Source organism: Mustela lutreola, chromosome 1, assembly GCF_030435805.1.
Source record: "Mustela lutreola isolate mMusLut2 chromosome 1, mMusLut2.pri, whole genome shotgun sequence".
NCBI lineage: Eukaryota > Metazoa > Chordata > Mammalia > Carnivora > Mustelidae > Mustela > Mustela lutreola.
The window spans coordinates 254,842,512-254,857,718 of NC_081290.1; the positions used below are offsets into that span (position 1 = coordinate 254,842,512).

Here is a 15,207-nt window from a genome sequence, read left to right on the forward strand (position 1 = left end):
TCTGTTCTGAAGGAAACCAGACAGCTGCTCACCAGCGTGGTGGCAGCAGTGTCTCTGTGGGATGCCTTTGGAAACAAAAACGCTGGATTCCCACAGTGGGTGTAATTTTATGAGCTCTGTAGAGAATTTCTTTATGGCCATTTTCTCATCTGTGCATAATATATAGTGATGACTGTGGTGAAAACCAATTCTTACAACATTTTTAGAAATCCCAAGCCTTAAGAACCATAGAAGTTAGAACCAACTAGGACTTCCTGCACCTAACCACAAACCTTCTAAAGGAGCACGTTTTGTCTTATTTTACAGGAAAACACACTCTACCTTTATCTGTATTAGCAATTATTTTGCAGTATTTCCCAAACATTGCAGTTAAAATACACATTGGTATTATTTTAATGCCCTCAATGACTGTAGACTGTGCAAAGAGGACACCATTGTATTCCCATTTTCCTTTAAATAATGTTCTTTAGCCCCTAATTGGCCTTTCTCTTCTATGAGGATAGTGTACCTGTTTTCCCTATAGTCTCTATAGCACATACATATATAACCACAAAACATATATTACCTTGGCTGTATTGGTTTAATATCCCTCACTATAAATATAAAATATATAGAGAATGAGGGCATTATGCAAATGAAAGGAAGCAAAAGTAAGTTGAATTTATGATTTATTAAAATCAAACAATCCTTGCAACCCTGAATATTGTATTCAGTAACATCATATAACTGTACACTGATCTTTATAAAAATTCAGATAATGTCTGATTGAAAAAAACTTGGGTAATATCCTAAATGTTTAATGATATATGAAACTTCTTGAAAAAAGTTGTAGCCACTATTGGACCCATGACACATTCTGATAGATGTCCAAAAGTAGGGCAAGCACTATGATACCTTTCCGTTGAAAGTGCCAGTGCCGGCTCACTGGTGGAATTCTGCATGTTGTAGTTACAGCTTCCCCAGTCCTGGAAATTTTGCAGACAGGAAGTGCAACTAGGTATGCCTCAACTGAAAAGCTAAACTTAGTCTGACGATCAGTGGCCCACAGTACTTCCTCAGGGTGCTAGAGCCCCTTTTCAGCAGAAATGAAGGTGAAGTCCAAAGAAGAAAATAGGGAAAATGTTGACTCCTCATCTCTTCCCATGAAAAAATCATAAGAAACAGTTACAGGACTCATGAAAGGATCATACATCTTATATTTACAGACCATAAAATAATGTGATTCATTTGGAAAAAAAAATCATAGAACTTAAATGTACACTGTAATCACTAGATTACTATAATCAGTATGTGATTAATATTTTTGCTTCATTTTCCATTAAGGTGACATATTTGTTTGATAATGGAGGGACCGTCTTCTTTGCTATTTTTATGGCAATATGGGGTAAGTATGTTCTTCTGTTACTTAATTGCTTGTCTTTGTTTCCTGAGGCTGTTGTTTCTTCACATATGTACACACACACGCATACACACACACAAACACACCCTGTGTATCAATTCAACAGTGAAATCTCTTGCTTGCTTTGTTCGCTTCATACATTCATGGCTTCTTTGAGAATTTAACTCTTCTGCTAATCCTCTAGTCCCTAAAGCCTTGACCTTTCTATACTGAGGAGTGTGTTTTTCCTGCTGAAAGCTGGTGGTAATTATAAAAAAAAAAAAAAAACTGGAACATACTAGAATTCAAATTTATAACACCTGTACTTCTGCGTGTAGAAGTAATGCTCAGAAAATGCTTTGTTTGCATAATATTTCTATGTGTCTATTTTTTAATGTTACACTTTACACACTTAGATAGACAATCTATTCCATGTTTGATTAAGCAATGATATCTAATACATAATAAATCTTGTTCTTATTTAACATCTTAAAACTGTAAAAATTATGTACAGGTATATGCTTTGGCTGAGTTTTATCACCATGTTTCTCATTGACTCTTTAAAGCACCCAAATTAATTGAGTCCTAAAAGAAATCAGGCATGTTAAGATTCCTCACCCTTTGAAGAGAACTGATACCATTCCTGGTTAAGAGTCAGCTTCCCTACCATTGCCCTGTTGAATGCAAAGTCATTGTCTGCTTGGCCATTCAAGGGGCTGACCATGTATGTGCTGGAGATAGGAAAGTAAAACGTTCTACAATACAAGTCTCTCACTCCCATTACCTTAATTTCCCCAGGAGCAGAAACTCCATATACTCTCTAAGTCAAAATTTTAAAAAACTTTTCCTTCAAGAAAGTGTCCTAATTTGCCTTCAAGAAAATGCCAATATTGATGCATGCAATTAGGACAACAGGGTTAGTTAAATTATCAGGCAGGGCAAGCATCGTGAACCCTTTTAGTTTTACCTGATTCCCACAAACGTTTCCCACTAAAGAGTAAAATAGACCAAAATACAAATTAAGGTTACTCAATAGATGATTCTGTACAGCCAAAAATGGTAAGAAAGGAAACCTTTTAGATGATTTATCCTCTACGTTTCTGCTACTAGTCTCATACTTTTATAGTTCTCCTTGGCACAGCCACAAGACAGAGATCTTGCTTCAGCTTTCGGAAGATGGGCTTGTGGAAAGACTAGGGTGTAAGCGATCATTTGCCGTCCGAAGCCTTCTTCCCTTTCCTTTTATACTGAGGTACGAAGTTGAGGTATGTCATCCATAGGGATGCCGTCCCGTGCATTTTCTTGGCCTGCTGGCACAGATGAATCATTCACAGTGGAGTTGTAATAACTAGAATTCCCAAAACTCGCATCATAAGGCTCTGGTGCATTGTCTAATCGCAGAACTAAAAAAGCAACAAAAAAATTATTTTATGGTGACTGTCTGGAAGATGCATGCTTGGGCATCTGCCAGACTATAGGAATTGTTCTAGATTAGTAAGTAGATACAACTTTCATATGGGCTTTGCAGATACTGGTTTTGAAGTTTTAAATAAGCATATGCTTATCATGACACATTTCTTTCTAAGACTAAGAGAACAGTTAAACTTCTAAAATAATTTTACTACTAGTGAACCAAAAATAAAAGAACTAAGGGAGAAATCCTAATGAAAGTAGAGTGGTACTTTGTATGAAGAAGCACAGACAGACATATGTCTCATTGACTTTTGAGTTCAGGGCTTTGAATTTTTACTTCAGAATTTTTACTTCTGGTGTAAAAAAATAATTTTTAAATACTGAAGAGCCTTAATTTTAAATCAGTGTCATTCTTTTTCTAAATGTCTCAATATCATTATGGTTGAGCCAAAGAAGATGGAGGTGGAAGAAAACTATTTGTAAAACCTTATATTTCTTTGTGGTAGATCCTCGTTATCATGCACTTGGCATTCTCTGATTAATGATATGAGATTATTTTTTACTTTTTCAATGAACAGCCAGTTTTTACATCCTTAATGATCTTGAATTTATTTTCAAAGAAAACTTGGTATGTGCTAGGTATCTTTAAGTACTAGACAGTGACTAATTACTAATCAGATTAGTGATTTAACTTTAATTATTAATTAATTTAATTTATTATTATTTAATTTTATTTAAATTATTATTATTTTATTTAATTTTAATTATTCAGTTAGGTATTCCTATGTCCTATGTATTCTTTATCCCTTCTGTTTACAGACTGGGTGCCCAGTAACCTTACGGACTTGGGGGAGGTTTCTCAAAGCTGTCTTGAGGGAGGAAAGTAGGTGTTGTGATTGAGTTATTCCATTATGCCTTAATCACAACATCTTAGACTGTATTAATTTGACAGACTGAGCTTTTGCATGTGATTACAGGGGAATCTGGGGTTTTAAAAAAAAAGGTTTGGAAAACCCTGTTGTTTGAAATCCTATCCTTTAATTTTGAAAAGTACCACTTCTTATTTTATATGGATTCCTAGAAGCCCCCCAAATAGAATTCAGTTAAATTTACAGTTAATGGATTTGGTTCTGAAGATGAACAGTATGTCAGTCATGCTCTGAACTTAGTAAAATCAACAAGACTTTATTGACAGGATGTACCGGGGCATTTAAGTATTTTTTATGGTGGCAAGAGTCCTTTGTAGAACAGAAAACATTTTTTTCCCCTGAAGTATTTTAAAAAAGACAAATCAATTATGTGAAATTATTTCATTTCTGTTCTAATCAGTATTACATTAAGAAGAAATCCAATTCTTTATTCTTAGCAGACACATTTCTCATTTTAGATCTTAGAGTTGGTCTTTTCTATTCCATGAGTGAAAAATTCCTCTGTTTTGTGATTTTATATACCCAAATATACAACTCTTTAGATTCTGTTTTAGAGACTCATTAAGACAATTGATTGAGGGGCTACTGCCTCCGTGTAAACTTTAGAAGAACTTCAGATTGGAATAAATCATTGTTCAAATTACTGCTGCCACGAGATCCAACAATGGCAGAAAATGTGGCTGTGCAGTTACTTGCTAACAGCACTGACCCTTTTTCCCTCAATGGCATACCATTCTCTTCCAATTCCATAGACATGTTTTAGGTTCTGGGATTTGGTTTATTTAAAACTAATTGTGATGCAATGATCCACAGCCCCGTATAGTTTTAAAATTCCACCCACAGGCCCATAATTATTTTGGTTATGTTCTTTGAGAAACAGAGAGTAGATCAGAATAAATCTTTCATCTGTTTCTGTCATACGAATCTCCAGATCCCTTCTAGATAAGGTAGTGAACATTAGCATCCTCATTTTATTAAATCCACAGTGTGCAGGTGAGATTCTGAAAGTTGTTTTTACCTGGTTCGTTTCTGTCATCATAAAGTCGTCGATGGGAAAATGAATCCGTTTTCCTTTTTCCACACAGCAAGTAGCCAACAAGACTAAGCAATGAAGCACCCAGAATAGCACCTAAAATGGCCCCAAATACTACTCCTGTATTTTTATTTTCTAGAGAAGAGAGAAAAAATAATTAACAGATAAAGAAATAGAAAATAATTTTTCAAAGAAGAGAAATATGTACATTGGACTTTCTTTATAACAAAGAATGTTTAAACAATATTGGGTTTTTAAAAATTAGATAATAGTGATATGTTTGTGTATTTTGTGAAGTACTGTGTGTTGGGGATATATTGGCAAATATACCTCCTTATAAAACCATACTTCAAATTTTTAATTATGTTTAAATACTTCTTATTTTTATAACTGTCTCTCATTCTTTTTTTAAAAACAATAGTACTGAAGTGCCATGTGTATGTTCCATTAAGATCTAATTTCTATGTTGAGTGCTATATTGCTTTTAATCAACTCTGAATCTCTAATGAACGTTAATGATGAAATGAACTTTGGGCTTGTTTCTATAATAACTGAAAAGTAAAAAGCTAATGGGAGTAAGTGGGTAATAGGAAATGAATCTATAAAACCCCAACTGAAAAGGCACTATAAGGGAAAAGCAGTATATCCTAATACAGGACGTTTCCCGATGCAATAAATAAACCAAAGCAAGATGTTTGCAATGTCTTGCACATTGAGAACAGATGTGTAGGTCTGAGTTTAAGGGACCCCAAAATTTTACTCTATCTCCCTTTTTACTAAGTACCTTACATGAAGCCTGAGTTTGTTGTTAACAAACTATGCAATTCTCCCTGAACTCATATTTAGTGTATTGTATTTTCAGGGTTTTTTTAAAAAAAATCATGAGAATGTTATTAAGGAGTCTTATAAAGTGTATAATTCTATATTAAAATCCATTTATAAAAACATTAACCTACACACTGGAACCTTACAGCAAAATTACTACTAAAATAAAAGGGAAACAAGGTTAACCAATTTTCTTTTGATTAAAGAGCACTGGTGGGCACAAGTACTCAGTATTCTTAGTATGCATATTGAGTTTAGAGAGACAAAAGAAAGAGAATATTTATTAAAAATCTTTCCAATGTAGGGGCACCTGGGTGGTTTAGTCAGTTAAGCGTCTAACTCTTGGTTACAGCTCAGGTCACGTTCTCACTTTCATGAGCTCGAGCCCCATGTGGGGCTCCATGCTGGGTGTGGTGCTGCTTAAGATTCTCTTTCCTTCTTCCCTGCCACGCCCTGCCGCCCCGTTCCCTCTATCTCAAAATACAAAAACAAAACAAAACAAAACAAAACAAAAACAAAACTTCCTGGTGTAGTATCAGAGTATGTATGAATGAAAGGATGCGTTAAAATTATAGCTAAATTGAAAATATATGTACATACAATCTATTAGCTGCAGTGCTATTAGAAAGCCTAGATTTCAAAATTTAAAACTTCTATACACTACAACTTTCAAAATAGGAATTTGTATGTATGATTTAGTGTTTACATCACTAATATAATCTTGAAGTAAGCTGTATTTGGAATCATTGAATTCATGGGAGGAAAAGGAGTATTTTTTTTAAATTTCAGGGAAAGGCAAATACCATATAATTTCACTCATATGTGGAATTTAAGAAACAATTTTTTATGGTATTCATTAGGTACTAAACTAAGAATTCAGGAGGATTTATTTTGTTGAGTTTACTTACTTTTTTTTAAAATCAGAGTTCTGTTTTCCTATGATTGCTATGTGATATCAGATAATTTATAAATTAACTTATTTCATTCAGTTTTCACATACATATATTTCTAAAGTTCAGTTGCGTATTGTTCCTAAAAGCATGGGGGCATTTCAGGCAGTTTTCTCAGATTCAGTGAAAATTGTTGCCCAGTATCTCAAAATTGTACGGCTACCTCAACCTAATAACCTACCTCTAATTTTGTCCCGCTGTCTCATCATGTTCCCATACGTAATGACTACTGTATGCTGACTAAAGCCTGAAAATCCCTTTATTACTTCCACTGAATATCATGGTTGTGCCTCAGAAGTGTGAACCACCTGTGCTGCTGTAGTTGTTTTTTTTTTTTCCAATATGGTACATTCTTTACTTTTTTTTTTCAATATGGTACATTCTTTACATACATTTAGATATAATCTGTATGACTTAGTTTGAGATTCAGTTTCACACAAAAGGAAAGTTAAATCCATTTATATTTACCTTCTTGGGGGTCTGATGTATTGGAGAAGATTTTTGAATTATTAGTAAATTTTAAGGTGGGCTGTAAAGTTGTTGTTTCTCGGTAGGGGTTAAACCCTATGAAGCTGTCATTGGATGTGGTGAGCCATTCATCTGATTTTGTTACCATGGGAGTCACAGATGTGATGTTTGGTGCTATAGGGAGGATGCTAACTGAAATGGAACTGTTGTCAGGAGTTTTTATGGTGTCACTGGCTGAAGACCAAGTGAACTTTTCTGAAGATACAGCAGATGTAGCTTTGGGAGGTGCTGAGACTGGAAGAGAATTTTCATTTGCTATGGATGAGTTCCAAGACAATTTAGAAACAGAGCTATGGATCAGAGGATGGCTTGTGGGAGACGTAGGCATGGGTCTTGGGTTCCTAGAAATGTTGTTCGTTGATGAATTGCTGAAGACGTCTGTTGTTCCATGGTGTTTATTTAATGGGTCCCAAAGAGAGGAATTACTTGCCTCAGGATTGGAGGTTTCTCTATTTTCTTTATTTGAGCTTAAATTTCTAAAACTTTCCAAAGGAACAGATTCATTTTCCATTGTTTTTGAGCCTGCTGCAATGCTTTGTGTTGTGTTTCTCTCTAGACTTTCTTTCCCATGGCTTCCAATTAATAGTAAACTAAACAAATTTGAAATCAATAGAATTTTGGCTGAGGTCAACATTGTAGCCTTTTTTGGTATTGGTGTTATTAAGAGGAATCTGAAAAAAAGCAAATAATAAGCATCTGAATTATTAAATGACATAGTGTTTTTTTTTAAAGGATCTATATCTTTAAAGTAAACATCTAGAGATATAATACTGAATTGATAATGCCATACTCCTTATTCCAAAAATTAGTTTTCTTTGGATTATATACTAAACCTAGAGTGAGTTTTATTTTCTATATAATATCTATTTCTTCTTTCTTCTAAGGAAATGCCATGCAAAAACTTTGTCAAGCCACATACCACTATTCCACTATTTCAAAGATCATTTATCTTGGGACAAGCTGAAATATTTGTATGTATTTGAAATATTATATTTGGATTGATAAGTAGAATATTGTAAATATAGAGCATGTACACCTGGCTGATTTCTTTAACATATTTAAGAAAATATGGTTTTTATAAAGATATGATTTGGAATGTTTATTGTGAAAATGAAGTTACTGATTCTACTCTAAACATACTACTTTAAAATGAATCAGTTGGGACTTCCACTTAAAAACATTTTATTAGTACCTCATTTGAGTTATTTGAATTTTAAATTAATATCCCTTTTTTCACAATACTTTTCATGATGCCCTTCTTCCTACTAATCAAAATTAGGGAAAATCAGGAAGACTCTCAGATTTCAGGATAATCTTTCCTTGAGTGCCCTTATTATATAAATGAAACATCTGTCTGGGAGCATGTGTAGAAAAAATGACGTAGTTAAATAGTAGCAGAGTTGAGGTTGAAACCCTGGTCCAGACCTTCTGCCTCTGAAATGTGGAAGTACCATAATTCATTAATAGTAGGATATGGGGAAAAGATCTCAAAATTAGATTTATATTAAAATTCTGACTTGTATTATGAGTAACCTGTGAAAAATAATCAACATAATAAGCAGTTACTTTATTCATCATTGTAATCATACTGAAATCACAATGTTCTGAAGACTAAATGAAATTGTATAGATAGAAGTACTTGAATCAATACCTGGCCTGAAGTAAGCAGCTAGTAGACATTAACTTCCATTTTTTATTATGAAAATATAATAATATTCCTGTAAGTGCCTTACATCTCAGAGAGTTTGCATTATCATCTCACTTGATCCTCACAATGATCCCTTGTGACAAAAAAAAAGATAAATAAATAACTTGCATAGTCTTATTTTGCAAAAGAAGAAACAGGTTCAGAGTGGCTAGGAGACAGCTAATGAAAGGAAGAGAATGACTGAAATCCAACTCTACTGACTTCAACCTAGTTAGATGCTAATATTTGAAAGGCTAATTGAATTTAAATTAAAAAAAAAACAAAATTTGAAATATCTTTAATATAGAAAATATTCTTTTTAAAATGTTAGACTGTTCCTCCCCAAACAATAAAGTCTGATAACTGATTTCCTATTCTTTGAATTGGATCTTAGAGCTTATTTTTCACTAAAAGCCTCCATGATGACCAAGATAAGAAAAGGAAGGATGTGCACCTGATATTTTTAAGGTCCAGTATTACATAGCATTTCTTAAAAGCTCTCCCAGAAATGTTTACAGTTATGGTCAACCTTAATTTTTCATTAGGGTCTGAGGAGCCTCTAAATACGTCTTCTGATTTTCTTTGGGATTTAAGTGCCTTCTTCCTGCTAAATGATATCTTACATAGTGGTACAACTTAATTATATTTATAATACATCCTGATACATATTTTTCTTTCAGTTATTAGCCCATACCTGTGGATTCCTAAGGCTTTCAAAATGTAATATCTTCCATGCCCTATGCTTATCACATAAATAAATTCTACTTAAAAGGCAAGGCAGGGGTGCCTTGGTGGCTCAATGGTTAGATGTCTGACCCTTGGTTTTGGCTTAGGTCATGGTCATGAAATGGAAGTCTGTGCCTGGCTTCTTGGCTCCACTCTAAATGGAAGTCTCCTTGGAGGTTCTCTCCCTCTGCCCGTCCCCACCCCCTAAAATAAATAAATCTACTGGAAGCAGACTCTGTATACTCCTGACACTGTGTTTCCTGATCTGGTAGGAATTACGTGGGTATTTGTATTTGTGATACCGTCTGTTTATATTTCATTCACTTTTCTGTGATAACCAAGAATATGGATTTAGATCCTAAAAATTGTTAACATCATTGGAAAACATATTACTACTCTGCTTTTATTAAATCAGATGTTTCACACATTTTCTCATTTAGTTCTTACCAAAAACAAACCAACAATGAGGAAGGAATTATCAATCCTGTTTTACACATAATTAAATGGGGCATTAAAAATGCAAACAATGGGGGGAGTCTGCATGGCCCAGTTGGTTAAGCCTTCGACTCTTGTTTTTGGCTCAGCTCATGGTATCAGCGTCGTGAGGTGGAACCCCATGTGGGGCTCTGCACTCAGTGTAGGGTCTGCTTTGGATGCTCTCTCCCTCTTTCTCGGCCCCTCCTCCACCTCTCTCTAAAATAAATTAATTAATTGAAAAGAAAAGTGTCAAGGACACAGAGTAGTGACAGAGATCGGGTTAGGATTTAAACCTCGGCATTAAAGCTAGTCATCACCATCTGTGTAACAGAAGTTACAAAGGAATATAGAAATTGGTTACAAAGAAATATAGAATTCAGCTGCTTTTTAGAACTTCTTCCCACCAACATTTTTTTTAGCACAGCTTCTCCAAGTTTTATCATTTACTCAAAGTAGTTTATAATACCATTATTTTAAACACTGGAAAAATAGGGCCTTCTACCTTAAGTACCCCTCAAATACACTAAATACATTTTTATCCTAATTTAAGAAAACCCCAACAATTATCTCTATGATTCTAGGTAGACCCCTTTGGCATGTAGTTTACAAATTAACAAAAGTTATCCCCAGGACCTCCAGTTCACCAACACATTATTAAACTGATACCTCACCCAGCACATTTAAAATACAATTCAATTTAGTTTAAAAATACTTCCATGCCTCTTTTCAGAAAAATCTTTCTCCTGTGAGCTCTGTCAAGTTCATAGCAAACATTATAGCCCTTCTCATTATTTAATTCCAGTGGTCTCATTAAATTTATGAATCGTCCTTAGCCACCCATTTTTTCATTATTATACATTTTGATTTACTTTCCCTTCGAGGTTATTTTCTTTTCCTAATGAAGTGGTCACCAGAAGGGGAAAAAATAGGCCTTAGCTGTTCTAGTTTTCTCATGTTACATGAGGAACGTGGTATTGAGCTTTCACTCCCTTCCCGTAATGAGAATCCACATATCAAGAGTCAGCAAAGTGAGTTTTGTTGTTCCTGATTCACTTTGTAACATTGAACCACCAATGGGATCTCTCTACCCCTCACCCAGCTTTTGACTGTAACTTGAAAACCTAAGGTATTAATACTCCAAATGAGCCAAGCGTTCTGTTACTGCCTATAATTTATCTCCAGGGAAAAGAGAAAGATGGGAGAAAGGGTTGATGTGTGTTGTGAATACCATTTGCAGTTTATTCCAAAAATAATATGGTTACGTGTAAGGCTCTTGGGAGAATTGGTTTATTCCTGCTATCCTGGCCTGACAGTGGAGGATAACTTTGTTTCTGCTCCTTAGCTTCCAGGAGAAACAGGTTACACCTCTCTGCTCAGGTCCCTTCATCTTAAAGGGATAGAAGCAAAGAGAAATTGAACCCCAGCCCTGGACTTTTGCTGGACAAGGACTAGGAAATTTGGGTTAAATTCAACCCTATCCTGAATTGAACGCAGTGTAAGCCCCAAAGGCTAATGGAGTTAGTACAGAAAGTGCTGAAGAGCAATAAAAAAAAATCCGTGCTCTTTCTCTTTGCACTTTCCTCTCAGCCTCTCTCCATCTCCAGAGTTTAAGTATTTAAAGTGTGTTGTATACCCATTGTGTAAATTTATGCTAGGTGATGGTTGGCAAACTTGTGTGTGCCCAAATTCATTTGTCAGCCAGGTGCACTGTGGAGGCAGACAGAGGTGGAACCAAAGAAAAAATGCAATTGTAGAAAGAGAGTGTATCAAGAGAACCTGGTAGCATCATTTCCCCTCCTGTTCTTTTTGCCCTTTTTGTCCCCTAGGTGGAAATTTGAGAGAGGAAATTTGAGGGTATAGAGCATAGGAACAGAGCTAAGATCATTACAAACTTGAAAAACTTCTAAGATTAGAATTATTATGAAGGGAACAGAAAAAAAGGATTTCCACTCATTTTATGGTATTTTAAGCACAGATTCTAACCCTTTCTGTATATATTGAACTATTTTCATTATTTGTAGTATTTAACAAATTTTAAAATATACTTTCAAAGGGTGTGAGTTGCACTATTTTTTTTTTAAATAATTGCTCTATGCAGAACAAATGAACACAGTTTTCTCCTCTGTTTTTGGTGTTGACACTAAAAAGTGGTTTCACATTATGACTTTTGTAGGGAGGACTGTAGAAAGTGGTAAGAGAAACACAACAACCCCGTCCATTAAGGGAAGCAAGTCCAGACTCTCCACATAATTTTGCTTCCCCTTAAATGCATGGAGTCATTATTCTGCCCAGCCTTCTTGTTATAACTGAGTCATACCCATTTTATATCAAGTTTTAAAAATAAGGAGGTACCCTGGTTTGTATCAGGTAATCAACCTATGCAAGGGAAGAGAAATGCTAGTTATTGGCAAGTCAATCAAAATCTAAGCTTTTAAATTATAACATTAGTTCAGTGCACTGAGGGGTACTATAAAAACATGTTTCTGCAGCAAAATAACTAAATAGAACTTAAAATGTGCTACTTCTCTCTCAGTTGCTTTTACTTTTTTTTTTTTTTTTTTTTTTTTAATGGATCTCAGGCTATATAGGTTAATACAGATGGGTTTTGTTTTTCTTTGTCATAGGAAATTCAGTCTGACATTAGCCTATATCCCAGGCAGACCGTGGGTGTTACTTTTGAGTAGCCTTTACAATCTTGAACAGTATCTTGCTTTTCCTAAATGAAAGAACTGTAATAAATGAGGACATAATGAACTATGCTTCTAGAAATGCCTCTTTTAATAAGAGGGTTTTGAAAGGATGAGAATACTTAGAAGCCAGAAAGGAGGATTGTACCTGAGGAATGCAGGCATATCATTTCGTTTTTGACTTAAAAAGAAAGGAAGACAAGGCTTTCTTTCAGGGGGGAAAAAAAAATCTAGTTGTGAACGTAATTCTCATTAAAAGACTGGGGTATGCAGGAATTCAGGAAAAATATATAGAATGTCATATTCCCTGCTAATTTGAGCATTGTTAGTCATAATCTTCAGTACTGAAATAATTAGGTGGAAGAGTATCGAGCTTAGAAAGAAAAACTGTCTGCAGAATATTCTAGACCTAGACTCCCAAGCATGGAGTTTTCAGCCTTCTATTATATTTCACTGTCTGTAGGAAATGCCTCAATGGATAAAATAGAAAGTGCCAAACAGTAAATCAGCATCCATTTAATTAAAGGAGCTTTACCTCGCCACAGACTGAAAATAATTTTAAGAAACATGATCCACACTTTCATTCCATAAGATGTGTTTCACAGCAAGTGACTTGGCCGTTCAGATTTCCAGTGAGCATCAGATGTACACACATACCACACTAAGTGAAATAGTTACATACACAACATTTTGTCAATTTTTTGATTAATAAAATCTTTGGAAGAGATGTACAGAAGCTGGTAATTCATTGTATTCAAAGATTGTTTTCCAAAAACTGTCATATTCCAATACTTTTGCAAAATTCTTAAAGCCTAAAAGCATAATTTAAATCTAAATAATCAATTCATATTAATGCCATTTCCACTTTAAACACCGTGAAACTTAGATACTAAGATCTGACTTAAGGCAACTCTCTCTTGTAGTCATGTACATTTTAAGTAAGGTTTTTATTTAACTCTCCAGCTGGTTTCATCATTGAGCAAATTTGGCAGTAATTCCCAAGCTAAGCTAAGTCACTTAGTGCGAATGCTCATTTTGTAGGTAATTACTTAATGAAACAACTACCTGTTTTTATAAGGGTCTCCTTATAAAAGTAGCTACTTGCCAGAGAGTCCTGTCAAAAAGTTGAGCCTACTTTGATTCTCTTTGGCAAATAAAAGAGAGCCAAAGACAGAGAGGGAAGGAGAAAAGAAAAGAGAGGAGAAAAAAGGGAGAGAGACAGAGAGAGAAAGAAAGAGAAGGGAGGGAGAGAGAGCGAGAGCGAGCTGGGATCCTAGGTAACCCAGTCCACACTCACCTGTAGGTTCTGGAGGTATTTACAAACAGGAACTGAAATACCACAGACAGCTGTCCTGGCTGGAATGAGTCTGCCGAGCATTAGAGAAAGCAGATGGGTTAAGAATGACAATGTCCCACTGAGCAGGAGGGTGTCTGAGAAACAAAATTAGGTGGAGCTGGCCAAATCTTGCTTGTGTAATAGAGCACCCAAGAACCTGACTGACCTGCTTCTCAGCTGTCAGCGTGAAGATATCACCTCATTCAGACCTTAAAAAAAAAAAAAAAGAAAGAAAGAAAGAAAAGTCCAACCCTCCAGGTTTCATAGGTTGATCGTTTTGACTTTGGGGCAGGCTAGTTCTCTTGAGCAGTGGAAGAACAAGGGGCATCCATTTCCTGCCCTAAATGGGGAAAAAAAAAAAAAAGGGACAAAGACTTTGGTAATGTTCCCTGGCGTATCCGGAATTTCTGGCACATGCTGGATTCGCCCTTTGCAGGTGAGGAAACCAAAATGACTCACGTCCTGCACCTGTTACAGCCCCATGTTATTCTCCTACATCATCAACAAACCTGTCTTTCCCATAGTAGGATGCCCTTTGTGTACCAAAACCTGAATGGAGAAAACACAGTGGTGAGGGGTCTTGTCTGCAGTCCACTGAAATCAATTTTATAGAAAGTCACACTTCACACAAAGTGAATTAATGTGTATTGGCCTCCTTGAGAAAGCTGCGAAGCGTTCAGTTAGAAATAATCACCAGGATTGAGAGGGGCTTTCTTGCTGATTTTCAGGAGTTTGGGGAGTTACTAGGACCTGTGTGAGAATGGCCACATGATCCAGAGTAATCCTGAGAGTCTTCTCAATTAAGTGGTTTCCATCCCATGTTCTCTTTGCTTTTACTCTCAGTTTAGAAGCTGGAGAGTTTCACAAGTGCCCAGGTAATGCCTGATTAAATCCTGGAGTTGAATAACAACCTGGCAGGCTTCCTTCACTTCCTTCCATGGCTTATGAAAGGGAGCAGAGTGAAACTGCACTTTCTGGGATACTCTGCACACCAGTATTTGGGGGCTGGCGCCAAGGCCCGTTGAGCTCAGTATGTCTGAGGTACACATTTAGTTTCTGTTGTGCAAAGAGATAGCTTTCCAGCTGCTGGGAGAGAAAATGAAACTTTAGCTAACGTACAGGACCTTCAAAATGAATGTAAAGAATCTGCCCAGTTAATTGGCTTCAGGAAAGAACAAGGTAATGTGTGGTTTTAAATGTTCTGAGGTCCGAGGGCCTTTTCAGAGTAAGATTAGAAA

General features: G+C 35.6%; 2 protein-coding genes across 4 annotated transcripts in view; one reads left to right on the forward strand and one right to left on the reverse strand.

Moving 5' to 3' along the window:
• The window catches only part of ANO3 (anoctamin 3), a 418,943-nt gene that overhangs the window by 343,521 nt on the left and 60,215 nt on the right, over nt 1–15,207 (forward strand). For all 3 annotated transcript variants that reach the window (XM_059138525.1, XM_059138529.1, XM_059138531.1), the window contains one exon: nt 1,324–1,384. In XM_059138525.1, the coding sequence (XP_058994508.1) occupies nt 1,324–1,384 (61 nt within the window). The remainder of the gene's footprint in view (nt 1–1,323; nt 1,385–15,207) is intronic.
• On the reverse strand, nt 652–14,288 carry MUC15 (mucin 15, cell surface associated). Its single transcript, XM_059138536.1, has 4 exons — nt 13,931–14,288; nt 6,997–7,727; nt 4,739–4,888; nt 652–2,781 (listed from the first exon to the last, which is right to left on the reverse strand). The coding sequence occupies exons 2-4, from the start codon at nt 7,688–7,690 to the stop codon at nt 2,621–2,623; spliced, it is 1,005 nt and encodes a 334-aa protein (XP_058994519.1). The 5' UTR covers nt 7,691–7,727; nt 13,931–14,288; the 3' UTR covers nt 652–2,620.